This window comes from Colletotrichum jinshuiense, chromosome 8, assembly GCF_051148585.1.
Source record: "Colletotrichum jinshuiense chromosome 8, complete sequence".
Classification (NCBI taxonomy): domain Eukaryota; kingdom Fungi; phylum Ascomycota; class Sordariomycetes; order Glomerellales; family Glomerellaceae; genus Colletotrichum; species Colletotrichum jinshuiense.
In genome coordinates, this window is record NC_139315.1 from 2,180,254 (window position 1) to 2,206,886 (window position 26,633).

A 26,633-nucleotide genomic window follows, 5' to 3' on the forward strand; every position below is an offset into this window, starting at 1 on the left:
GCGCGAAATGCCTGTTGATCCAACCCTTCTCACACTGGATTGTAATTTTATCCCACCCTACCTAGAGACTAAGCCAGGCGGTTAATCCCTTGCTTCGGCCAAGGCTCTCATGTGCCTCGTCCGTGGAGCGCGGATGCACCATCCCTGCACACAGTCTCGGCAGCCATCTGCATCAACCGCCGCGAGGCCCAATGTTGGGCCATTCGCAACATGGCAATCCGGCCCCCTCATCTTTTGATTGTTTGCTGGCAGCTGGTCACGCTGCTCCGATAGACACTGCCAAGACCACACTGTCATCCAGCGGTATGCATCATGTCCATCAGCACCGAGTCGTCCGCGTGAGGCTAACAATAGAGGAATGCCTCGCAGTCGGATGCTAACCAACCTGCAAGATCCGTCTTACCTTGGCCCAGCGTTCCCGGCCTGTGAACCCCTGTTCTAGATCTGCGGAGCGGTTTCCTACACCAAACAATATCACACCCGATGTGGTACCATTTCGCATGACCACGTCGTCCCATCCATTGACCGAGGGGTCTCACAAGGCAATCATATTGCTTTTTGGAGACGCATAACTCTGTGCTCTTCTCCCGGCTCAATATGCGCCAGCCCGGAATTAGGTGCGTTAATTCGTTGGTTGGGTCTGTTGGCAAACCATGGCAAACCATAGCAAACCCTAGTGTCCTATGGGTGTAGTTAGTCATGCCGACGATTTGCTTTTGCTACGCAATAGCGACGCTCCATTCCAACCCAGAGCAGGGAATCAGTCGGCGGCATGCAACTCCCTCGCAAAGACCAACGAGTATTTCGAGGTGATTCTCGCAAACTTGACCCGTGCTACCAGCCCTGCTTCCTACGAAGTTACATCCGGTCAGTCTCCCATGTTTTGTTGAGACAATCCATATTTACAAAGAGAATAATAGATAGTCCCTAGCTCGGCCGAGGGGGCACGCGACAGCCGACAGCTAAATAACGATATGCCTGCACTACAGGGGTCACTGAGTTCGTTTCTCACAATTAGGTACTGCTCATCCACATAGGCAACTTCATGATCGGGAAAGCTGTAAAAAAGCAAAATGCAGTTGATAGAACAGAATGAAGGCTTGTATCGTACTTGCGGACAAGATAACATTACTTGCATTTTGGTCAACGATCAGCCTATCACATTGCGCCACTGATACCTGTCACGGCGATTTCTCCGCTTCCCGGAGGCCCTAACCCTGGAGCATCCCGATCTCGGAATACTGGAAGAGATCCAGCTCTCCATATGCGCCAAAACCGCCCATCGATCCCATGACCAATGGTTGTTCCTTCGTACACACTCGTTTCGAGGATCCCCGGTGGCACAATTGGCTAGCGCGTCAGACTGTTAATCTGGAGGTTAGTGGTTCGAGCCCACTCCGGGGAGGCGTTGTGGTTAAAGGCCATGGTACGGAATTTCCTATTTCATTTTGCCATTTTGCTAATATTGTTGTTGGTCTGGTTAACGAAGTGGGCTCTTAATCACGAACTTATGCTGTAAATGTGTTGCCGGGGTTGTGAACTTGTGGTCCACTCATTGCACGCTTGCTTGGTTAACACGTTTCCTTCTGATACCTTCGGCCCATGTATCTATATGTGTCTGCTGTCTTGAACGATGAATGAATGACATGCATGAATATCAGCTCCGGGTTTTGACGCTGCACTTTCCAGAGGCCACAGATTCTGGCTATTCAGTGAGCGCACTAGAAGGAAACACACCTTCCACATCCTGATGGTAAACAACTTCGCCGATTATCGCATCGAAGTTTGAATGGTCCGCTATTCACCTCAATAGTCCACACGCGAGGCAGTTTGCAAATGCACTTTGGGGTTGGGTCTATTTCTGCAGTGTGCTGCCCGGATGGACGTGCAACTAACTACACCTCGTCAAGACTGTAGACTAGCAAGCGACTGAGTAGCCCCCTTACTAAATTCCAATACTGGATTTATCAGCATCTAACTACTTGAATAGTCCTCCTTCCATTCGTTTGATGCTACACTCTCAGCGAAGTGGACCAGACAGGTGGAAGGCGTCTCGATATATGCCAATCAATACACGGCTATCACTATTGCATGGCTGGACATGTGGTGTGTCGTTGAATGGCGCAAGGAACATCACATGGTGGCTATAGGTCCCCCGTGGGCTGCAAGCGCATTTGTTCTCGATTGTTTCATTACGATTGTCGGTACGCTTTCTTTTGCCAGGCAATAGTCAACGTCCAAGGGTTCGACATCGTCACCACTAGCCTGCACTCCTTAGCCAGAGACACAGAGGGCAGACAGATTCAAACAGGATGCCATGAGAAAGCCTTGCCTTTGGTCAAGTCTACTCACGAGGCTGGTAGGCCATCAGTATTGCTAATATGAAATCAGTTCTGGATAGGGGCAAATCTCCACCACAATATCGCTAGACTAAAAGCCTTAAAAGCTTGACTCCCACATTGGGTGTTTCTGCGCGCGCCCCATGTAAGATTTCCCCGTAATCGTCATGTGACAGGTCACTTACCAACTCGTTACAGCCCTGTAGATCCCTCACCGCCTGCAAGCACATCTCTCATCCCTTGCCATGAAATCGTATGCTGGGTGTGCTTGCAAGGATAGCCTGCGCCATGGTCAGCAAGAGGAACAGGGGAGTATAATATCCCGGCATGCTCGCCAGGTGCGGAATCTCTGACCTCAAATTAGCCCAACAATGCTTCGACATCCACCACATGAGCCTCTTGGATCCGCGAACGTCCCAAAAGCGGGCATTCTTCAAGGCCGCTACACACCCCGAGACGGGTTTCCACGTTACACAGCTTTCAGCATGATCCGTCGTGGTGCAGCAATCCTGGCCGATGGCCTGAACTGAGGCGATGGACCTTGTCCTGTTCGCCTTGTCTTCCCCTCTTGGCGTCTATTGTCGTGTTGAAATCCTTTCGTGCCCAGGCCTCCTAGAAGCCTTCCGGCACCGAGCCTCCAAAGGGGCGGGTGGGTGACATGGGCCCCGGAGCTTCCGGAATCCAATACATTCGATGTCCACAGCTCACAGAAAGCTGGTAATGTGGTCATTATGATACGTGGCTTTCATGGGCCCGCAACAGGCGTCATGGCTTTGTTGTTGCTATCTATCTTACACCGCTGCTTTGGGTTATGACAATGCCATGGTCAACCGAAGTGGCTAGAGACCTTGAGGCTGGCAACAGGTTTCATGATCCCGGTTGCAAAGCGCGGTCTAATCTTGACGTACTGTTGTACGAACGAGAGCAGACCTTGGCATGTAGTTGAACAGCCCTGGGTAAGATTTCTTGGCGGGCCGAACTGGGGGGGGATTCTGATCCGCTGCTCGCAACGAGCTTAGGTATCCTGCTCTTTTCTGGAACTTCTGCCATTTGAGCCCGTCATACACTACAAGGATAAGCCCACTGCACTTTGGGTTGGAATAGTTATGAATGGACAATTGAAGGCACCGTAGCATATTGGACACGTCAGAGCAGGGCTGACGTGTACGTAAGGTGCCGCCGCCCAAAATTTCCAGTCTTTTAGCCAGAGACGAGTTACAACATGACCGAGGACTTTGATTGCTGCAGTCAACATGAACCGGGCAACGGAGGGGGTGGCTCAGAGCCAGAGGCGACGGCAAAACTTGGGTTGGGTATCAGTCGGCCCTTTGGCGCCGAATGAGGTATTCCCTGTGACCACATGTGCAACAGAAGGAGAGAATAGCTATCCCTGACGTTGCTGACAGCGTCCTGGGATTGGTGTTGAGGCAACACTGCATTGGCACGAAGGGACTAACCACGCAGGCGTAGCCCGGTGAGCCTGGATCCGATCGATATCTAGGGGTGACGCTCAGCGGACAAGGGCAGTCTTGCCATGCCATGGATTGGAGGTTGTCAGACCTGGCAACGCATCAACGCCTGCCAGCTGTGAGCCTCCAACAAGCTAGCTACATACGCCGTAGCCTGACGGCCAACGATGGCAGGCCTCGATCCTGAAAGGGCAGGGTGTTGCTGCAGCCCGTGTTGACCGAAACCCTCCCTGAGTGGCTGAGACGTCCACTCGGTGAAGCTCAGGCTTAAGTGGCCCAGTACATTGCCAACAGGTTCTCAGTACATGTTGTACGACGGCGCGGAAGGCGGCGTAGGCAAGACTTGCATCGATGTAAGCTCAAACACGAGATGCTGATTGAACAGCGAGACGGAAGATGCCGGGCAGAAGAATGTCTGTATGAATGGATTCGATCGCAGGGAATTGACACAGCTCTCACACACTCTCTCTCCCTATTCAGGCCATTTCGGCCTGCGGGACACGATGTTTGGCCACTAATCTGGGTTTGGAGGGCGGAGAACAACCACCGAGACGAACGGCTTGGGCTCGTCTTGACGTACTCGATTTCACACGGGGTGTACAGGACAGGCTATTGAATGTTGTGCCGAGGAGCTTGTTGAAGTCGGGGAGGACGAGAATAACGTCCTCATGACTCTCACTACCTATGTGACGCACATTGCCCACCCGCCCTGTGGACTGGCCCCATAATCACCCGTACTGTGTGTCGCACAAAGACCGACACTGTATCTCGGTTGCGACTTCATCACCGAGTGAGTACTCCGTACCTTGGGCTCGGTCGGCTCGACCTTGCTTCGGTTTTGTGCGACGCAAGTAAGGCTAAGGTGGGCGAGCGGCTTCTGCCTAGGGACTTACCCTCAAGGAAAGCAACGGTTGATTCTGTCGGTGGCCGTCCCTGGTTTGTCAAGGGACAGCTTGGCTCGGAGTTCTCAAACAGGCAGAGAGACGGGACCAACCAACTCGCGCTCCCCGTGCACCGTCCATCTCCAGGCTTTGTCACTGTCCTCCCTCGCAACCTCACCCCATCCCTGGCCACCGCACCCGCCGTACCGTATCCTTCGCTACGCTCCGCTCCGCTCACATTCTCCATCCAGCCATTGTGGAGGAGACAACAACGACTTCCAATCTGTTTTCTCCCCTCTCTCCATTTCCCTCGCGTTTCACAACCTACCCACGCACGACTTGCTTGACGCACCCACTGGGCGCAAGCCACGAACCACGCACGCGGACACAGGCAAGCTACATACAGCACAGGCATAGCGCACGTCGCAGCGCATCGCATCGCATAGCATATCGCACACCACCACCATCGCCAACACCACCACCACCACCACCACTACCGCCAATACCATCACTATGGCGGGCAAGAAGGGAGCCGACAACACCAAGAAGGTGGCCGGGAACGCCCGCAAGGCCGAGGCGGCAGCCCAAAAAGCCGCTGCCGAGGACGCGAAGAAGGCGGCCGCCGATGATGCCGAATGGCAGAAGGGCGCCAAGGGCAACGCCAAGAAGTGAGTACGAACGGTAGAGAGAGCGGTAGAGGGAGAAAGAGACAGATGCAATGCCGGCAACAGGTTTACACGGCGCAACGCACCACATCTCACACACTTCTGTGGCACTACGCCCGTCCACGTTCTTCGCCTTTTTTCTGGGATATCTGTTACCCCGCAAAAGGAAACGAATCAGAGCTATGGCTGACAAGATTTTGTTCATCCAGGGAGGCGGAGGCCGCCAAAAAGGCAGAGGCGGCTCGGAAGAAGGCCGAGAAGGACGCGCTGCTGAAGGAGGAGGAGGCCAACACGCCCGGGCGAGCTGGACCGAAGAACAACAAGACAGCCGTCAAGAAGACACGCGGACTCGATCTGGCGCAGCTGGACGACGATCGCAGCGGAGGCTCACTCGCAGCACTCAACGCCACGGGTATCGACAACGCCCTCGATGCCCTCTCGCTGACGGGCTCTTCCGACAACGCCAAGATCGACAGACACCCGGAGCGACGGTTCAAGGCGGCGTATGCTGCCTTTGAGGAGCGTCGTCTCAAGGAGATGGATGACGATGGCAGCGGCCAGGGCCTGCGTCTGCAGCAGAGGAAGGATAAGATCAGGAAGGAGTTTGAGAAGAGCCCGGAGAATCCCTTTAACCAGGTGAACGCGCGATTCGATACCAGCAGGGAGGAGCTGGCCGAGCTGAAGCAAAAGGAGAAGGGAAAGATCGAAGCCAGACTTGGAAACAAGAGCTAAGCGGGAAGCCCATGAGCACCACATCCTTCCTGCGTTACTATGCTTGGAGATACGCCACCAAGATCCATACATAGACATGTCACAATGAATCTAGGGATGGATGGCGACAAGTATCAGTCACCTGCATGAGAATTATCACATCTCGTATGTGAATAGATCACGAGATCTAAGCTTGCCTCTCCTTGAGACGGGGGCTCCCCCGCGCGAATCACTCTGGTGTACACAGCATGCAGTGCGTTGCATGAGTCCAATCCTACAGATACCAGGGCCTCCGTCTTCCTGTAATCCGCCTCGCTTTCTCCTTCTTTTCTCCCGCCTTAACCGCCATCACGGTGGCACAATGACCGAGATCGCAACAATTTTTTGGCGGGGTAGCTCGTGACGTACCGTATGGTGGGGTAATTTTCCGTTCTCCTACGATCGATAAGATACGCTGCGAAGGTCCCTTATCGCGATAAGGAATTGATCCGGCAGAACTTGACCGCTTTTTCTGACCGCCTTGCTTCGTGCATGAACGAGTCGCTACTCAACCGTCTCAAACAACTTCATCTCATCGCGGCATAGTCCATCTCATTAAATATTGGTTTTAGTTTGAGTTATCGACATCCAATATGACAAGTCTAAGAATGGGCAGTATGCCATCGTTGAGGCGGCAACACCTCCTCGCCGAATTGTGAGATTTCCATTCTATCCCCCCCTGAAGCATGGACAAATAAACACGTGAAGCTAACCCCTGAATACCAGCGCCGGTTTGAAGCAAGCCTGCCCGGAAGGTGTTTTTGTAAGCCTGACACCGGGGGATCCGATGCTGTGGTCAGGTGTTATGTTCGTGAGGCACGGTACGGAAACCTAGAATTCTTGCCATCATGAGAGAGACCGGCAGCGGATATGGACAGAGAAAGAGACTGAGACGTTTGCAGGACCCTACGCCACAGCCAACCTGAGATTCCAGATATCGTTCCCCGACACCTATCCTCGTCTTCCGCCCCTTGTCACCTTCTCAACAGACATATTCCACCCCCTGATAACACCCTTGACGACGTACATGTATACCACCGACATCCAAGATAACGGCACTGTCAGCGCCACCGACGCCGAACGCCTACCTCCCGGCGGCTTCAGTCTACGACACGGATTCCCGGCATGGTTTGGTAGGGGTAGTCGGAGTGTTGCTGGAAGCAGACAGGTCAGCGGCCAGCAGCAACCGCCCATGACGCCCGCCAGAGGCGGAGGCCCGTCCAGCACGACGACGACGCCCAACTCCAAGGCCACGCCTCTCGGGGCGCTTCCAGGGTATCTCGACACTTCGAGACGAGAGGTCTCAACGTATGAGGTTTTGAGGTATATTCGCAGCACCTTCGATGACGAGGGTGTGCTTGACTCGGTGCCCCTCGAGGCGGCGGGGAACCCTGGCGCATGGCACGCGTGGAGGACGCGTCAGAGGCAGGCGGGGAAGACTTTCCCTGGTGACCCAGCACCGCAAAAGGAAGACACAACAAAAGAAGCTGTTGTTGATGGTGATGAAAAGAAGGAAGAGGAGCAACGACAGGAGGAGGAGCCGGCTCCTCCGAAGCCTAGCAGCAGCAGCAGCGGGGCTGCGCCTGTCATCGCAAGGAAACCTGTCGGTGGCGCAGGTGCAGGTGCAGTCCCAAGACAGCCCGGAGAATGGAATTGGGAAGGCGTTTGGGAGGACAGGGTTCAGAAGGGCATTGCCGCATCTCTTTCCGAGCCGGTTCTGTACGGAACTTCGGGCGGTGGGGATGACCTGGTGAGTCTGACTACTGAGGTGTGTTGCATGGTGGGAAGGGCAAATGCTAACTGGTGCATCAGATACACTTTCTTGCCATGGAGGAAAGCGAAGTAGACTCCGTCCGGGAAAACTTGCTGCGCACTCTAGGAAGTGGTGCTACAACCCCTGACGAACGCAGTAGCACGCAGGGCGTGCCTACGGCCGAGTGATCTAACGCCCCTTTCTTCTTGACGGCGACTTCTCAACCTTATGACATTGCCTACCTCACATGCTTACCTGTTCCACCGTTGCTGGCAGGCAACCGTACTTAGGTAGCTTTCTTCCCTCTTCTACCTAACTTTACTCCAACCTTACGAGGACCCTGAATAATAATCATCTTTCAAAGCCAGAGCAACGGCGCATCGTTATCCTCGTATCCGACTATGGGTCTATCACCGCCCGTATTTGTGTGCCTTATTGTTCTCGCAACTGTTGTGCCGCCTTTGATTGCCGGGGCACTTCTCTCCCGTTTTGTCTGCCGAAACTTCAGGGACGCAGCCGGGGCCGTCGAACCCAGACCCCAAAGACGTTGGTTCGGTCTCCGACACGTCAAGTTCAACGCCACAGACACTGGCCTCGCCGCCCGCGCCCAGAGCTACGCAGACTCCTGGCAAGACCTCGAAAGCCTTCGGACGTACAGGGACACACCAACACCTTCAATTCACCACTGCATCCACGAGCAGGCTAGATTCGCACCTTCACCGCTTCAGCCGCTATCGGAGACTTGGCACCCGTCGAGAGCCAGCCGCCTGACATGGAGTTTTTCGCCCACAAGAGTGGACCAGAGGGCGCCCCGGAGCTCCCACAACCGCTCACGGTGGTCAAGAGATTCGGGCATCGTTCTGGAGGGGGAAGACGAGGATCAGAAAGCCCGAGACGAACAAGCGCTGAAACGGACACGAGTCTAGGCAGTGCACCCGAATCGCCTGATGAACCTCTTGTGGTGGTGAAGAAAAGAGGAAACCAGAGAGCTGGGCCAACGTCAGCGGTGGCCGATGCTGGCTAGAAGTCAGCTTCTCACGTCAATATACCAAGATCAAACTGTGAGTTCAAGCACATAGCGGGAGGCTTCCTCGCTGACACTGGGCCAGGTTTGCATGGTTCTGAAAGTATTGATGCATGTGCCACACCCAGGTCATCATACGATGGCATTGAAGCGTTAGCACAACATTCATTCCATACCTCTTCTCGATGTATTGGTCTACCTGCCGAGCGGGTGCCGGCTTACGATTCAGTTGTTCTCTTGCCTCGAATATCTGTGACTACAGATATCAAAGCCATCAAAGGCAGCTCGACATCTCTCTGGGCTGCTGTCGAGATTTCTGGACAAGCGTGCCGGCCACTCAATGATCGAATTTTCCCAGGAAGCTTCGCTGACGATGATTACTCTCCCGTTGTGAATGATTACCGGTCTATTACAGGTATGTTGATCTTGCTAATGCTTTTCTCGCTCATTCTAATGCAAGCTTAGGCCCCTTCAATCACGGGTGTATTTACAACTTAAACATAAAACTCGTTCCAGCAGGTGATAACCGCATCCTTGAAATTATTCAGGACGAACCCAGTCAAACGTTAGGCTGCAATTCGGCATATTCTGGCACATTCTAATGATTTCATAGAACTTTGTGCAACGGCGACAAGATATTGCTTCTTGCCCACGTCCATCTACAGCTGCCTGCCACATCAAAGCCAGCAGGCCATATCCGACAAAGGTCTGACGAGCTGATTGATGATCTGGAGTATCAGCTCGGAAATTCTCGACTGGAATACCTTCGCATCATAATCACGTACAACCATTCGGCATTCCCCTGCCAAAACAAATCGGACATCGTCGACGGCGTTACTAATGCAGAGACGACGTTAGAGACTTCCACCACAGCTGTTATAAAACAGCATAATCATCGATCACCATGGTCTCCATGTCCAGTGCCAACGCCAAACATTTTATTCGGCATCATTCGCAGTTGCTGGGAGCCGGAGAAGGCACGGAATGCCATTCATCATATCACAGCAGAGCAGCCAGTACTGTACAAACCGACCAAATCAAGATCTTGGCTGAAGTTGCCGGTAGGAGATACGCCGGTAGTCTTGCAAACACCTCCGGCAGTGCCTAGGCGAGAGACAAGCCTCGGCAAAGACGTGACGGTACGACGACCAGATACGGCCCAAGGCGGGTGGTCTCAACCTCGGAGGACTTTGGCAGCGAACTCGCAGACGACCGGTGTGGGGCAAGGGGAGCAGGTGCTGTCATCCGTGACGTGCCGCGATGAGCCGGTGGCCGGGACCGGAGTATCGGACTATCCGAGTACGCTGCGAAGTCCACGCTCAATGGGGCCTGGGGTTCTGAGGGGTTTGGGGACTTCTGTTTCCGGTATCAGTGCCGATAGTCATGCAGTTGACAGGAGAGGGTCGGTAGGAGGTTCACTCCGCGGACAAGGCAGAAAGCAGTCTAACCGCTGGAGTTGGACTGCCTGGTGGTCATGAGAGCTTGCAGTTTGTAGTTTAGGCTTAGTTTCAGGGGGCAGACACACAAGACTTCCATGGTGCAAATGAAGCTCTTTTAACTTTTTTTTTTGTCCTCTTCTCGTTTTAAGCATGTTTGTTTGACGTTTTTTTTATTTGCTTTTGCTTGCAGCTCCATTACTGCAGCTCGTCCCTCCAAGGAATGGAAGCCTGAGCACCCTTGCGTTCAACCGTCTTGGCCGCCGCGCGATTTGCCTTCCTGATGGCCTGGGAAATATCAAAGACCTCGCCCTTCGCCTGGGCGTTGACGGCGGCGACACAGTAGGAGCCGACGAAAGTGTCACCGGCGGCGGTGGTGTCGACGACCTTTGCTTTTTCGGCGGGGATGAGCTCGGCTGCGCCCTCCCGGTTGGTGTAGTAGACGCCGCGGCCGCCGAGGGTGATGACGACGTTGCCCACCTTCTTGGCCATGAACCACTCGCCAACGCGCTTGAGGCCCTCGGGGGTGTCGAGCTCGGACTCGTCGCAGCCGGAAAGGATGGCGGCCTCGGTCTCGTTGACGACGAGGTAGGCCAGGCCGTCGTAGGCCTCGTCGGGGAGGCGCTGTGCCGGGGCCGGGTTGAGAAGGACGGGGACGGAGGCCGACTTTGCGGAGCGGAGGGCTGCCAGGACGGTCTCGAGGGGGACCTCAAGCTGCATCACCAGCAGGTCAGGCTTGGGGCTGAGGGTCTCGGGCAGAGAGCCGAACTTGTCGGGGGTGACGGCGTAGTTGGCTTCCGGAGCGAGGATGATGCGGTTCTGGCCGGTGGGCTCGTCGACGACGATGATGGCCATGCCGGTCTTCAGGTTCTCGCCGACGGCGATGCGGTCGGTGCGGACGCCGTGCTCGCCAAGGTTCTTGAGCAGGAGGTCGCCATAGGTGTCGCTGCCGACGGCGCCGATCATGGAAACGGAGGCGGACTCGGAGGCGACATCGTTCGGGGCGTCGCGGGAGCGGGAGAGCTTGGCGCAGGCGACGGCCTGGTTGGCACCCTTACCTCCAGGGGAGATGGAAACGGAGTTCGAGGTAAGGGTCTCGCCCGGCAGGGGGTGGTGGGGGACGTAAGACGTCAGGTCGATGTTCAGGGAGCCGAGAACGGTGATCTGGGGGGCTTTGGAGGCGGCCATTTTGGGGCAATGTGGCGCGTGAGCGTACAGTGGTCGTGGGTTTGTGACGAGATGTCTATGAATCCGTTCGTCGAGGACACTCCAAGAGGGCTGGCGTGGTGCTTATGAGGAGCTCGTCAATCGGATATCAAGATGCAACAAGCGCTGCTTTCCGAGCAAAAGAATGCAGCTCGGCTACTGAGGTGGGATAACGGTAGACCAGGTGGTGAGGGGCACAGATTCGAATGTGAGGAATTCGAGGTTTTCTAGCCGACGAACGGTGAGGGGACCCCGCTGGACGAAGGTGGGATGATGATGCACCCGGCGGGGTATCGAAGATGAGCTGCTGCCAGGCTCACAGTTGGAATGGGGGATGGACAGGGGCTAAGTGGGGTATGCCTGAGAGACTTGCCCTATGGGCTGGAAGGGATCAGAAAGGCTTGCATTTTAGATTGTTGGCGCTGGTGTAGAATATCCACAGAAAACGCAGTGAAAGCAGGGAAACGAGGGGTTCCACACTGCTCAATGTCCATTTTTTAGGTGGCTGTTGGTGCATTTGTGATTTCTCAAATCTGCATCGAAAAAAGGAAAAAAGGAGAAGGAAAAAAATAAGGGTCAGTCGGTCGAGACGGTTGATTTGGGCCGGCGTGTGTGGCTAGAGTCATCTAGGAAATCTAGCCAGTTAGTTGGCCAGTTGAGGTGTGAGGGCCCCCGTACTTTACTGAACCCTACGTAATCATACCTGAAGAGCCGAGCCGAAGAACGGAGCCGCCTTTGGGGAGCCAAGGTTACTTACTGTAAGCGCATCCGACCCCTTAACGTTCATGTTCATTCCGATCGGGTGTTGCACTGGAACCTGCCTGCCAGGGCCCCCTTTACCCTTCCTACCCGCCAGCCCGCCCAGACGGGATCTTTATATGCTGGGGGCATCATCGAGGGTCTGGACCGTGAGCATATCCTCTCACTTCCTGCCATAAGTACTCTGCTGGCGCACGCCCGTCATGGTCGTCGGCTCTCAAGTTGACACAGAAGGGAAAGAGGGAAACCTGGACAGCACGGCACCGGCATTAACACTGCCGCGACCTCCAGCCCGGGTGCCGGAAAGAGCCGACCGTTTGTTTCCATTTGGTCGACACGTGGAACTGAACTACACCACGCCGGATTAAACTTTGAGAATGCATGCGGCATGCCATTAGATTCGATCCCTTGTTGTCTACACTACTCGCCGCCACGCCATTCTCATGCTACGTTGGTGTGCTATCATGTCTGAGCCTAGGCCAAGGTTGCATTGGTGCAGATGTGTGTGTGTGTGTTTCTGTGTGTGTGTGGATGGGCGAGTTTAGTAGCTGTTGCATCAAGATGGGATGAATGAGTTGGTGGAGGATCTAGTGGCGGGGAAGAAAAGGAGTTGTCGACTAGAAAATAAGAGCATCTGGAGTAATAACCGGAGCAGCGAGTTGGTTACCTACCACACCCTTCCTTCACTGTGGCCTAGAGGTACTTTTTGCTACCCTGCCTTACCTGCGGCGCCGTTCTACACACCGTTGGACCAAGTAGGGAAGGGCCGTGTGCGAGAGTCAGATGGGCTCCTCCTTGCCATTCACTGCTAATCAGTCTCCTGCCTTCCCTAGCGTCAAGTCCTTATTCATCACGGATGTGCCTTCTTGCGCTTTTGGAAGTGAGGGTGTTGCTCACTCCACAACGCCATCGCTTCAGCTGGACTTTTGTTTGCTCATAGCTCGTTTTCCCGTCTTCATCCCGCCACATTCTTCTCTATTGCAGGTGTAAACTGATAGCCCTTTTGCTCATCCGTCCGCGAGACAATGGACCCCGACCGAAGCACCTCAGCATGGACAACAACTATCGCCAGCATAGCCGTTGTCACCATCCTAATACTCGTCAGAATACGGTTTTCACGCAGTCGCCCGCCTTTGCCTCCGGGTCCGCCGGGCGAGTTTCTCCTGGGCCACCTCCGTGTCATACCCAAAGAGAGAACAGCCGAAGCTTACGCAGAATGGGGGAAGGAATACAGTAGGTCCCATCCCTTTCACCCTCTCGCGAGAAACTCGTTGTAACCGAGACTTTCTCAGAGTCTGATGTAATCTATGTCAAATCTCTTGGCCAGCCCATTGTGGTACTCAACAGCGTCGAAGCCGCCAAGGATCTCCTCGATCGGAGGGGTGGCAACTACTGCGACAGACCCAGATTCACTCTCTTCGAGGTGTATGTTGCCCCAAATCCGATTCTGAAGTTTATGTCGGCATGCTGAAGCAGATTGCACCCTCGATAGGATGGGTTGGGGCAGGACGCTAACCTTCCTTCCCTTTGGACCCCGCTGGCAGATGCACCGAAAGTTGCTGCAGACCACTTTCAGCAATACAAACGTCCGTCAGTGGCACCCTCTGCAGGTTACAGAGGCCCGCAAGTCCATCCACAGCATCTTACACAACCCAGAGAACTGGGAACTGTCCATGAGGAGGTGAGGCTTTCCGAGACCGTACCCGTCCTTTCGCTTACAAGTCCAGGTTTGCCGTGGCTATTGTTCTCAAAGCGAGCTATGGTGTCGATGTCTTGGATGACAATGACCCATACATCAAGATTGCCGAAGATGCCATGTATGCAACCGGAAATGGTGGTGCCCCGGCTAACAGTATCGTCGACATCTTCCCCCCTGGTGAGTAGCGATGCAAAATGTGCCCCTCCCCGAGACCTGCACATTTGAGTAACACTCGCCACGCCACAGCCCGCCATTTACCCAAATGGCTAGTTAGGGACTGGTCGCTGAATTTTGCGCGAGAATGGGGATGGGCCATACAGAAACTGCATGATGTCCCGTTCACGGCTGCCCAAAGCGAACTGGTAAGTATGCGCTCCTGGCCGAGTTGACGCCCGCAACACTGACAAGTCAAGGCCCGAGGCAAGGACAACCCGTCTTTCGCACACACGCTGTTGGAAACACATATCTCCAACGCCAAGAAGGGTCTGGAAAATGAATGGTCACTTGACGATATCAAGGGTGCAGCGGGCGCCATATTCATTGCAGGGGCCGACACGGTAACCTCGCCCTTCGACGATGACACTCTAACGAGTAAGGCAACGCTGACTCTAGTTTCCAACAGACTTGGGCCACTCTCGTTGTCTTCGTCTTGAACATGGTTCTCCATCCCGAGATCCAGGAAAAGGCTCAGGCATTGATCGATCGGGTTGTCGGGCACAACAGACTGCCCGATCTCTCTGACAGACCATCCCTCCAGTACATCGACCACATTGTCCAGGAGGTCTACAGGTGTGCTTGCCCGCTCGACTTCGGTCCACGTGGGATAGTTTCTGACAAAAAAAACCCAGGTGGTCACCGTTGGCACCGTTAGGAATTCCCCACAAGTCCCTGGAGGACGACGTCTATAACGGCATGTTCATCCCTAAAGGGTAGGTTCATTTGCCCCTCTTTCCCCCTCAACGGCCCGAAAAGCTGCATACTTCTAGAACGAAGTGCCAACTGCTTCCCAGGTCCCTTGTATTCTTCAACTCGCGAGCCATGACTCAAGACGAGAGGATATACCAGGACCCCAAGTCTTTCAATCCAGACAGATATCGGCCGCAGCCGTCTGGAGGCCAAGGTGAGCCCTTGCCCCTTGGGCAATTCGGCTTTGGGCGCCGAGTTTGCGTTGGGCGCTTTCTAGCAGACAACAGTGTCTGGATAGCTGCTGCTACAATGCTCGCCACGCTCAATATTGGCAAGAAAATCGGAGAAGATGGCCAAGTCGTTGAGCCCAAGGTTGTGTTTACCAATGGTGGAACCTGGTGAGTTGATATGCCGGCCCTACTTGTCAAGACTTAATGGTCGCCTGACGTCAAACCGAAAGTCACCCAGAGCACTTTGACTGCTCGATAACGCCACGCAGCAAAAGAGCAGAGGACTTGCTACGCCAGTCTCTCTCTTTTCCATGAAGAAAAAAAGACAAAGCGAGGAGTTCTAGCCCTCCTGGGGCTGGTAGCACCAAGCTTTTAGGCCTGGGGTTGAGGGAACCGTGCGCAGTTGATGTCGAAGGGGACCCCAGATGTTCCGGATGCTGAACGGGTAAGTCCCCTGCAACCAGCTGACTGCCCAGTAAGCTCATGGTTTTGGGGTCGACCAACGACTCAACAACAGCTGCACTGCATAGCCAAGCCAGGGAAACCCAATAGTACGCCCGCCGATGGCAATATAGAGCCGGTGTTACATTTAGAAATGCCCCATGAACCATTGTCCACGTCAATAACGTGTATGTCCTGAATAATGGGTCATTCTGTTGTCTGGGGCCTGAACCCAGACCTGGAGGCACTTGCAGTTGCCCTCTGCCGATCTTGTCAACTTTGGTAGGGCAAGCTGTGGACATACCAAGCCTACATCAGGGCTCCTGTAAACGGTGTCCGAATTCGCTTTCAAACTGGTCCAACTGGAGCTTTACCCACCATGAAAAGAACTCTCTCTTGGCTCCGAGTCGACGCAGTCATCACTTCAATAATTGTGCATGGCGGCTGTGGCTTTCCCCATCTCATTTGCTTAGCCCTCGAAACGAGGGTGCGGTGAACAAAAAACGCCATGAGTGAGAGTCATGCACACAAACGGTCGAAGCCACGTCGCTAGGCCAGCGCCAAACCGTTGCATCAGCCATGCCGCCCTCGATCGAACCCGCCATGAGCTGGGAAATCAATCTTGGAGATAGGCAGGTCGAAGATAGAGGGCGGATAGAGGGCGGAGCGCATCGGACTGTCAGCGACATGACGCTGTCGTTGGCAGACTTACGGCCCAGGCGCCAACGCACTCTGCGCTAGCACCACGCTCTGATAGCCAGGACAAAGCAAACTTTCAGGCTTGCACTGCATGTGCCATTACCACATTGGCGGCCGCAAACACCATCTTAGTGGCGGCCGAGCCGCCTATAGACAGCCTTGGGCTACGACTCGTTGAGGGAAGATGCAAAGGAGCGGAGAGGAGAGCATCCCTCGCGCACGGGAAGATCTGGGTCGCAGGGCGTAATCCAACGGCCGAGATCTCGAATACACCGCCGCCCGGATGAAATCGTCGAAAGCCACGATCCATGGGGTTGGCTGGGGTCAAGTCCGACCACCGTTCCCCCGTTTGAGGGTTCAGTGCCAGGCGCAACGTTGCTCTTCATCTGTCCTTCCTCAACCGGGAGAGACGAGGGGGTAAATTTTTTTTCCTGGGGAGGGGAGGCTCGTTTCCTGTCCCTGAATCAGGGTACAGAATGCAGGATGCAAATGCAGCTCGACGTGGGCCAAGGATGGTGATGAGGCAGAAATTAACAGTGTGGTGACTTTTTCGCAACGGCCAATGCATGCATGAAAACCCAAGCCCGACAGGCCGGTGTAGGCTTTTCCTCATTCACTTGATATGCAACGCTCACCGGGCCGAGGAAAATTCCCCCAGACAGGCTCGGCCTGGCTCCAAGACCACCGCGACGAACCGTACTCTGGCCCAGGCGCACCTTTCTTATCAGCTCGACGGAGTTACCGGACCAAGCCAAGCTGCGTCTGCACATTGCAAACTGTAGCTGTTGCAATAACCAGAAACTCTGACAGCTCAAGAGCCCTGTCGAGTGGGGCATGTGCGGCGAGGCAGTGAGACAGGAAGGGGGGAGGAGAAAAGGGAATTAGAAGTTAAGGGGACAGCGGGAGAACAATTCCAGAAGGCTACCGGGGTTTCGACAGTAACAAAGGAGAGCATCGACCAAGGTAGCCCATGCAATGGCGTGGTTGATGGTGCGGTGGTGCCGAAGCGGTGGAAGGGGGCTGAAAGAAGCACTAGGGGAGGGGAGAAAGACCCTAAAAGTAAAAGACCGGCGTGTGTGGACTTGTTGATCGACCACAAGGCGGGACCCTTCCTTCGCAGCCTAGAGAAAACGTAGGGCTACTAGACATTCTGGTTCCCAAAACGGTGAACCTTGCGTCACACCAACACACATCAGGTTGGAATGCCATGTTCTACGCGCAGGGCAGACAGGTAAGGTTAGGTAGTGTGAGGAGAAGGGAGGGAGGGGAGTAGGTGCTTAAACGACTCATCCTCCAACACAAGAAATCCCCAATTCAGAGCTTGGTCCTTCTCTGGGCTCTGCCCTTTCTTCTCCCTTCGCTTTCGCCCTTGACTTTTGCCTACATCGTACCGGTCGGTCTCTACCAACTCCCCGTGACGTTTTGACACACTCTTGCTTACCCCTCACCAGCTGCCTTCTTTCTTGGTCCGTTTCGCGCTTGACGAATACCCCCCCACTTGGGATGCGTGGACTTGGGACGTTGTAGATTGTAATAAAAGTGTTTGTGGAAATGAGATATAGCAGCCGTGGAGAAACAGCACTGGTGTCTGGCTGGAAGTCCGCGGGTTTGCGTTTTCTCTCTCTCAAAACCCTCGTCCTCTTCCCATCATCACCCCTCGTCCATGCCCTTCCACGTCCCCCATGTCTCCCCCCCTGTCGCGGTAGGCCTTCCCAAGCTTCCGTCCGCTTAACCTTTGACGCGAAACGGTGTTCTCGAACTGTAGCCAAGGTACTGCGGGGGGGTTAGGATCGTCATATCAAGGGACGACCTTCGACCGTTCGTAGGCATAACGATGACTCGAGCCGTTTCGGAAGGCGTGAGCTTGCATACGGCGAGTCGTAATCCCAACGTTAATTATTGTCGCCAGCCTGAGCCATGAACGCCTGCCTTCATGTCGCATAGCACAATCTGCGCCCAACCCAATGAGACAGGCCCACGAGACTGTGACCTGCAAACATCCCGTCGGTGTCGACTGCTCTCTTTCGGATCTCCATCCGGTTTTCCTAAACCGCGGTGTACGTCCAATAGTTCCCGCTTCGTCCGCGTTCTTCAATCGATTCCGACCACTTGCCAAAACAAAAAATAAAAAAACCACCCACCCCAAGCACGGGCTATCGAGTCTCTTCGCAATTGCGCATTCGAGAGCGCCCCAATTGTGCTGTCTCTCCCGGCGCGTTTGTGTCCAGCACGTGCGAAAAGAGAAACGAACGGTATCGAATTACCATTTCCCGACGGGTCGCTTTTTGTCCGACGGCTTCGAGTGGCCAATCGAGGAAGGAAAACTGTCCACCGCACCTAGCTTGGCTTCCCACGAGTACATCGTCCGAACAGGTCATCTTCCGCCAACCCATTCTTGCGTCTTTCGTCCTGCTGCTATCCTCAGGTCGGAATTTGGTGTGCTGCTTTATGCGACTGTCAGGGGGGGCAGTAGGCGAATTTCCGCAAAGGACTAACCTCCAGCACGCACTTTGTCGGGAAAAACGCAGAGGGTGTGAGTTTGCAGCGCAGACAACGGCCGTCCAGCCACAATTACAACCTCGTATCAGGATTCTGTTGCCATGTCCTCTCGAACCTCGATCACACAGAAGGAGCAGGCCGAAGTGTATGACATGGAGAGCCAGTCCCCGATATCCAAGAGCCATGGTGGCGTTACCCAGCCAATGACGGTCCAAGATGGCGATGTTTCCCAGAAGAACAGTATTCGGAATCTGAAATGGTACCAGCGGCTGCTGGATGCCGGCGTGGAGGGGAATGGAATCCAGCCAGTGCCCCTCGAAGGGAGGACCAATACCAGTTACAGCAATCTCTTCACCGTCTTCTTCACCAGCTTGCTTTGCTTGCTGCCGTAAGTATTGATCCGACGGTATAATGACACCGACAGGTCCGATAAGCTGACGTGCAACTGTAGGATCCCAACCGGTGCGCTGGCCACAGCTCAGATGGGATTGAGCCTGAGAGATGCTGCGCTCGTGATAATATTCTTTTCGGCGCTGACAATACTACCTCCGGCTTTCATGGGTATTGCCGGCTCCCATACTGGACTCAGGCAGCTCGTCCAGGCCAGGTATTCGTTTGGGTAAAACCGACATCCCATGGCAGAATTCGCTTCTTTGACTGATCAACGAATGTCCCAGATACTACCTCGTTGCCATACCTCTTCTCCTCAACGCCGCAACCGTGACCGGGTTTTCCCTCTCTTCCTCGATTGTCGGAGGCCAGACCCTCGCGGCTGTCAACCCGGGCTACATCGATGTGAAAGTCGGCATCATTATTACGTGCCTCGTAAGTTTCGCCGCGTCATTTATCGGGTACCGCGCGCTGCACATGTGGGAGCGGTGGCAGTGGCTTCCTAACCTTATCGCGATAGTCATCGCGATAGGGTGTGGTGGGAAGCACTTGTGGAAGCAGCAGACGGACGTGCCGCCTCCGACAGCATCCCAGATTCTCAACTATGGAGGTCTGATGGCTGGATACTTCATCACCTTTGGCGGCATAGCTTCGGATTTTACTGCGTACCACAACCCAAACAAGACGACCAAGTCAGTCAAAACTACCATTCGGGCGGGTTGGTAGAGTTGCTAACGGTCTCCAGGCTCAGGATCTTCTCATATATTTACTTTGGAATCTTGACCCCGTCGGTCCCGCTGCTCATTCTGGGCGCGGCAATAGGGGGCGCACTCAACAACGTCCCTGAGTGGAAATCGGGATGGGAAGTCTATGGCATTGGGGGGGTCATGGCCGCCATGTTGGCTCCTGCTGGCGGGTTCGGAAAGTTTGTGCTCGTGATTCTCGCACTGAGTGTCATCGGCAATATTGCGACTTCCATGTATTCGGTAGCCCTGTGCATGCAGATGATGCTTCCTGTTTTCACAAGGGTTCCTCGAGTCGTCTTCATCGTCGTTGCCCTGGGGATCATGATTCCTATGGCTATTCGCGCCGCCGAGGCTTGGGAGAATTCGCTCGGCAACTTTCTGGGGTTGATCGGTTACTGGGCCGGTTGTTTCGATGCAGTCATCATTGAGGAGCTGGTTGTATTTCGACGGATGGATTACGGCTCATACAACCATGCCGCGTGGAACGTCGCCCGCATGTTGCCTTCTGGTCTCGCTGCCATCGGAGCAAGCCTGTTGAGCTTCGGGCTCATAATACCAGGGATGGACCAGGCGTGGTTTACAGGACCGTTTGCAAAAAGTACTGGTGATATTGGGTTCGAGCTGGCGTTTGTGCTGACAGCGATTTTCTATGCCCCTCTCAGGTGGTTGGAGATCAAGAAGCAAGGCCGAGTCTGAGGCCGCTGAACAAAAAGGAGAAAGGGGGGATATACCCGGGCATGCGAGGTATGATAGACCGGCTTTCTCGTTAAGCGCCCCAGTGGAGAAACAGGGGGGATATTGTTATTGCAGGGTCCTAACATGATAGGGCAGTCTCAACATTTGATCAAAAATGATACCGTTTCTTAGGCGTTCAGGCGGGGAAGTTGCGTCGGCGACCTGCTTGACCACCCAGCCGTATTGCCACTATCGGCCTGTGAGATTTGCCTGGGGGGTTCAAGGAAGTCGATCCTCAGGCTGCGTCAAATTAGCTGATAATTCCCTACGTGTTGGCCATTCGGCGCTACTGAGGGACTCTGACCTAGGTTTCACGGCTTAATTGGCCGCAGAGAACAATGTCTTCCCCAAACTGGTGCCATGATACACCTGCCAGTCGGGCGGCAGGCACGGGCGTACCCTCGGTAGTTTGGACTCGATCAGGGGAAACAACGACGCCGCCGCGTCCAAGCCAGGTTGGCGCAACAGTCACGATGACTGTGTCCACGAGCTGCTGGAAGGCGGGATTCAGGAGCGAATTGATGACTTGCCCTCCCCCTTCGACCATGACGCTCCCTAAACCCTCGGCGTGGAGAGCGGAGAGAACAGACGGCCAGTCGAACCGGGGCTCAGTCTCTTGGGTGTCAAGAATAACGAACTTTCCGCCGTGGGCTTCGAGAATGGCCTGTTTCTCCGGGTTAATAGCCGCCGCCCCGACAAGAACAAACGGCGCCAGGCCTTTGCCTGCCCGGGCTACTTCGAAGACCTTGCTGTTTTCAGTGAAGTCCCAGCGGCCGCGAGGGTCTAGGACGATAGGTCGAGGCTGGGCGTCGAGTCCTGCACCAGCGATGCGGCAGTTCAGTCCCGGATCGTCGGCGAGGACAGTGCCAACGCCGACAAGGATAGCGGCGTGATGACGACGCAGATGGTGTGTCATAGCCTTGGACTCGGGGCCTGAAAGGCGTGTACGCACCCCAGGGGCGAGGGAGAGGGAAGAGTCCAAGGATGTGGCGAAGGTCAGAGTAACGAAAGGACGATTCTGGGCTTTGGCTGTCTGGATGGCAGAATTTGACGGCAGATGCGGAGACAACCAGAGGGCATCTGTGTCCGGGATTTGGAGGGGTTCTGCCATGGTTTGTCGAAGTCCCCTTTTCCGCGGAGAGTCGAGGTTGAGTGGCTGTTTTCAACGGAGGGGATTGCTGAGTTGTACAGTTTTGTGCAATTTTCAACTCCCTCCGTAGCGCAAGAGAAGATACTGTGGCTATTCTAGGATTGGCTGGGTGCCCCTAGTCGTCTGAAAGCCTAGACTACTGTCCCTGTCCAGACTACCAACGGAGAACACGTCAGCAACCTACCTATCAAAAGCCAGGTCGGCAAAGCGATGTCGCCTAAGATGCTTCCCCTGTCGAGGAGCGGGATGGCTGGTGTTTGCTGCAGTTTGTGGCCTGGATGAAGCTGGACAAGGACCTGAGACTCAATACTTGCAGGACGCCTGAGCTGCAAAACCTATCCGCAAATAAGCACCCCCAAGTCTTTGGTCGATTGAAGATTAGAGATGCCTGCCGGAAAAAGGCCCTGCGAAGCTTGACCGGTAGAGCAGGAGCCAAACCCAGGAGTCGCGGGAGATGTGAGTGGCTAAAGACCACCACACTAATGAGTTGGGAATGCCTAAGGAACCGGCGACCAGAGATATTCAGACGAGGGTTGCAAACAAGGTTGGTGGGGGTTTAGGTCGCAACAGTGGCAATGGTGTACTCTCCCTTGGCCGCACCAGCAAGATTTGGGCCTTGGATACCTTTTGGTTCTCAGGCTTGAGGGCGGATCTGCAAGATGTGGATGCCCCGGTAATCTGAGTTGGAGGCTTGTTCCCCTCAAACTCGGAGCAACGGAGACTTGTCCGCGTAAGGTTCTTGCCTCTACAAGGTCAAACCAAGGCCTTGGCGAAGGGCGATGCAGTGCCAGACGAACCGAGAGGATATGAGGATTGGCGATGGCAGACTTCCCCCGATTGGACAGAGCAAGACGGCAAAGGTCAAGCGCGCAGTGTTGAGCAGCCCCTTTTCAAAGCCTTGGTTGCGCTGTTGTCGAGCAGAGGTTTGAGGGTTGACTCAAGCAGCTGGCGAGTTCTGTGTCAGAGGTTGTGTGTGTGTGTGTGTGGTGTGTGTGAATGTGTGGTGTGTGGGTGGATAATGAGGATTGCAGGTCTGTGGTGAGAGGGTCGTTGGGAAGGAGGGCAGGGGAAATGCAAATGGCAGTGCAAAAAGCAGGTGCAGGTTCATGTGGAGGTTCAAGAGTGCATGTGCGAGGGTGCAATTGTAAGTGCAAGTGCAATTGCAGGTGTCGTCACGATTGGATATGAGTCGCTCTCTGGCAAGTCCCCTCGCCAATGACCACACATTCCCCTTCCCATTGCAGGACACACACCACACTCACACATTCACTCACTCACACATATCGGTATCCATTCCGGTGGACCTGAGCATAGCCGACGCCCCACAACAACGTGCGTTTTACTCGGGAGGTGTCCACTGGACTGGATGGATACCTTGCCTTGTCTTGCCTTACAGAGCAGTGTACGTGCACTTCGCATAGCAGCACACGCTCACGGCGGGACGGCAGGGCACCAGAGACGGAGACTGCCTCGAGAATTTTTATTTACCAATATCTACACTACACTGAGCTACAGGAATTCGCCCTGCCTGCGCGGCTGTAAGTCTTCAACATGTGCCAATTCCCTGCATGGCCCCTAAAGCCACACGCGGCTAACTCGCAAAGCTACAACCCTACCAAGGGCACTTTTTTAGCAGCTGTCCGTATCTGTAACCACCTCAGCCCTTACAGCTAGCTGGGCTGAGCAAGGACGGGTGTCTGATCGAGTGCCCGACGGGGGGGGGCCTCTCCATTACTTCACTTTGCTCGTGAACAGGGCTGAAGTCGTCTTTGCCTTTCCGCGAAAGGGGGGGGGCTTTGCGCTACCTCGTCCTGCACTTACATTGATTGTCCAGGGCCGGCGGCACCTCGTCGCCAAAAGCCCAAACTCAAAGTTCGATGTTACAGCGGGTGGGGGGTGGGCACACTCTTGTTGCGGGCAGGCAAGCCCGCATACGCGGCACCTCGTCGCACTGACCACCATCCTCCCCAGCCCGTGGCGGGAAGCAAGGAGCGTCATGGTCATGGGTTCAGGCCAGCGGCAGCGGCAGCGGCAGCGGCAGCGTCCAAGAATCAGGATTCATCCAAGGTCCGCCCTCGCCTCCTCCAGCAGGTGAGATGCCTCACTTTTTTAAACTTTTTTGGATCTTCTTGTTCGTTTTGCTAATGGCAGCTCAGCATTGATCACCTGCACTATGTGGCCCTGGACAGGCCCTTGCTTTCGGCCTTCTTTCCCGACCACTCGCTGGAACTCCCCGGCAAAGCCTCACTTTTCTGCTTGCCTTCTGCAACAACGGCAACAACGCCGCTCGTGGGCACCATGTCGTACACGCTGTGCTCTTGCTGCACCGTGTGTCTCCTGAACTGCAGTAAGCAGTCGTGGTCGCATTCGTTGATGCAGTTGCAGGCTATGACTGCACCGATCTCTTCTCAACCCCCCCCCCCCCCCCCAACAAACAATGCATGCCGGTCCCCGGCAGGCTACCCGATAGAGAGAGAGAGAGAGAGAGAGAGAGAGAGAGAGAGAGAGAGAGAGAGAGAGAGAGAGAGCTCATCATGTGATTGGTTGCATCGTACACCAAGCAGGGCCGCCTCTCTGAATACCCTCGCTACACTACACGCACTACACTATACTACAGATACTCTGTACGGACCCATGCGCACTCCCTCTGTGCTGTAATCAGCCACATGTGCTGGAAACTACGGATACCAAAGTAAGTATCTGTAACCACATCTCGCCTGGGTCCATTTGCCTCGTCTGCTTCTTTGCCTTGGATACCCCGCAACAACTCTCTCGAAATATCCCACCTTGGTAGGTAGTCTTGTCATCCTGCTCATGTCTCATTCCCCTCCCAACTGGTCTTGGTCGTTACACCTCTTGCACCTGTTTCTCCAGTCACCTGAGTCACATTTCCCGCGTCCGCCTCTCGATACGTCGTCATACCCATTTCCGGCAAGTGCCTACACGACCTTAGTTCGGCTGCTCCAAGCCCAAGCCCAGGCCAAGCCCAAACCCCCTGTGCACAGAACCTGTGCCACCATGGTCCGCACCACCACTGGCACTAATAATATTCCTCCCATCTTTTCTCTCCTCATCTGCGGGGAGCCTGCCTTTCCCTGCGGGGGCTGCTATTGCCTGCCGAGAGGAAACTCTACTGGGCGGGTTATCTCCTCAATTCTACACAAAATATGCCTGTCCGAGGCAAATTTGGCAGCTCAAACCCGCCCAACTTAAATTGGGGAGGGTATCTTGCAGCCTTTCTTGCCCGAGAATCACGCCATTGGCATCTTTACAATTTCCACAGCATGCTTCATCTTCTATATCAGGTTGGCATTCTGTGTCAAAGCTTGGTTCCCTGCCTGCTTGCTTGGTTATCAGACCTTGGTCACATCTCTGCGACGGGCGCTTGGAAAGTAGTTCGGCTGGGCCGTCATGTCCATGCTAGCCCATTATTTCTGTGGGTGGACAAATCATGACTATAAACAGCAAGGCCCTAGGAGTGGCGGTAGCCGATGCGAGGTGGCTATGCACCGACAGAGAGGTTTCGACGACAGACAGGTCTTGGCTTGGGACGGCGTGACAGCGGCATTTGCCAGAGGCGATCGGCAGGGCCCTCTCAGAGCTGCATGCCTAGTGCAAAGGTAGCCAGCACCGATCTGCTCGGCTGTCGCAAACTATTCGTGGTCCGTGTACCATCTTAGGCGAAGCGAGGTGATTTCCTCAAGGTAACCTCAGTACGTATGTACACGAAGCACGTCTTGCCGCGAGACATATTCAAGTCCCGACGACGACAAAGTTAGAAGCGCCTCGGCCAACTCCAGCTTGAAGGGGAAGGGAGTCGGCGGCCCACGTCGCGTCTCACTCCTGAGACTGCCGGCAACCAACACTCGTTCTCCTACATTTGCTACAGTGACTGGCTGCCGGCACATGACAGAACTAATAATGGGGTTGCGCAAGAAAGATCCAACAATCACGCACTGCCGTGTCCAATCTTAGCACATCCGGGGCCAACAATTGCCGGCCGCGCGCCACTTGGAGCACAGTTATCGCCTCGCTCCCCGGGGGGATGTGACACCTGTCACCGGGCAGCTTTCTTTGGGTACCTCACGGTACATGCCCCATACGCCGTAGGCTCTTGCGCTCCTCTCCCCTCCACTTCAGCCTCCATTGGGCCATGAGCAGAGAGCACGGAACGGACGGGCAGAAATGGATCAACTGAGCCGGACAGAACATGTGGCCTTCCGCACTCGCAAGACATCAAGACATCTCGCGTCTTGCAGGGCAGAGAGATGTTCGAGCTCAAACACGGGATCCTGGCTCGGATACCGGCCGATGCATCTCGTCGTACGACCGGCACCCAGATCAGACTATCTGCTCAGTCCGGGCCACCTCGCGGCCATCAACAGATGCCTGTGCGTGAGATCGGCACTTTGGTCTGATATTTCCAGCAAAGCCGTTGGCAACGCAACGCTCAAGGCGATCGTTGGCCAAAGCTTGCATCGATCCAGTAGAAGAAGGCATTGCACTAGTGTTTCGACCTTCTGGTGGCATCCCCAGATCCAGCCAATGCTCGCCTGAGTCCGTTCACTTTTGAGTTGCAGCAAACCCGCTATCACGGTGGGTGGGCATTCCCGATGCCCAGGAACCCAGCACCCAGTCAGTCCCTTTGTTCTTCTGCCGCCCGGCAGGCAATGGACGGGACATTGCCTCACCCTGGCATTGTGATACGTACCGCCACTACCCAAGGAGATCAATCTCTCCACGTGTAGGCAAATAATCACACAGGTCGATTGATCTACTTTAGTGCCATCGGATGCAAGGGCCTGGCCTCGGCCTAAAGTTACCTGTTCCGTCAATAGTGACCGGCCGGGCGTCAG

The 26,633-nt window shown here is 54.8% G+C and overlaps 7 protein-coding genes across 7 annotated transcripts; 5 read left to right on the top strand and 2 right to left on the bottom strand.

The window, feature by feature from the left end:
- Positions 1-5,202: 5,202 nt before the first annotated feature.
- EsH8_VIII_000591 (coiled-coil domain-containing protein 124) lies at positions 5,203-6,086 on the top strand (the record flags this gene model as incomplete). The annotated part of the gene is made up of 2 exons (XM_083269633.1): positions 5,203-5,357; positions 5,564-6,086. The coding sequence occupies 2 exons, from the start codon at positions 5,203-5,205 to the stop codon at positions 6,084-6,086; spliced, it is 678 nt and encodes a 225-aa protein (XP_083129401.1).
- Positions 6,087-6,697: 611 nt separating this feature from the next.
- EsH8_VIII_000592 (ubiquitin-conjugating enzyme/RWD-like protein) lies at positions 6,698-8,045 on the top strand (the record flags this gene model as incomplete). The annotated part of the gene is made up of 4 exons (XM_083269634.1): positions 6,698-6,759; positions 6,831-6,925; positions 7,007-7,854; positions 7,917-8,045. 4 exons carry the CDS (start codon positions 6,698-6,700, stop codon positions 8,043-8,045), a joined length of 1,134 nt encoding a protein of 377 aa, XP_083129402.1.
- Positions 8,046-8,258: 213 nt separating this feature from the next.
- Positions 8,259-8,783, top strand: EsH8_VIII_000593 (uncharacterized protein; the record flags this gene model as incomplete). Its single annotated transcript, XM_083269635.1, has 1 exon — positions 8,259-8,783. One exon carries the CDS (start codon positions 8,259-8,261, stop codon positions 8,781-8,783), a length of 525 nt encoding a protein of 174 aa, XP_083129403.1.
- Positions 8,784-10,515: 1,732 nt separating this feature from the next.
- On the bottom strand, positions 10,516-11,505 carry EsH8_VIII_000594 (Ribokinase-like protein; the record flags this gene model as incomplete). The annotated part of the gene is made up of 1 exon (XM_083269636.1): positions 10,516-11,505. The coding sequence occupies one exon, from the start codon at positions 11,503-11,505 to the stop codon at positions 10,516-10,518; it is 990 nt and encodes a 329-aa protein (XP_083129404.1).
- A 1,802-nt stretch (positions 11,506-13,307) lies between these two features.
- EsH8_VIII_000595 (cytochrome P450) lies at positions 13,308-15,289 on the top strand (the record flags this gene model as incomplete). The annotated part of the gene is made up of 10 exons (XM_083269637.1): positions 13,308-13,515; positions 13,575-13,707; positions 13,775-13,963; positions 14,010-14,158; positions 14,282-14,343; positions 14,395-14,538; positions 14,604-14,770; positions 14,830-14,910; positions 14,968-15,101; positions 15,165-15,289. The coding sequence occupies 10 exons, from the start codon at positions 13,308-13,310 to the stop codon at positions 15,287-15,289; spliced, it is 1,392 nt and encodes a 463-aa protein (XP_083129405.1).
- Positions 15,290-18,857: 3,568 nt separating this feature from the next.
- On the top strand, positions 18,858-20,588 carry EsH8_VIII_000596 (permease for cytosine/purines, uracil, thiamine, allantoin-domain-containing protein; the record flags this gene model as incomplete). The annotated part of the gene is made up of 3 exons (XM_083269638.1): positions 18,858-19,144; positions 19,434-19,838; positions 19,898-20,588. 3 exons carry the CDS (start codon positions 18,858-18,860, stop codon positions 20,586-20,588), a joined length of 1,383 nt encoding a protein of 460 aa, XP_083129406.1.
- A 343-nt stretch (positions 20,589-20,931) lies between these two features.
- On the bottom strand, positions 20,932-21,738 carry EsH8_VIII_000597 (2,5-diamino-6-(ribosylamino)-4(3H)-pyrimidinone 5'-phosphate reductase; the record flags this gene model as incomplete). Its single annotated transcript, XM_083269639.1, has 1 exon — positions 20,932-21,738. The coding sequence occupies one exon, from the start codon at positions 21,736-21,738 to the stop codon at positions 20,932-20,934; it is 807 nt and encodes a 268-aa protein (XP_083129407.1).
- Positions 21,739-26,633: the final 4,895 nt, after the last annotated feature.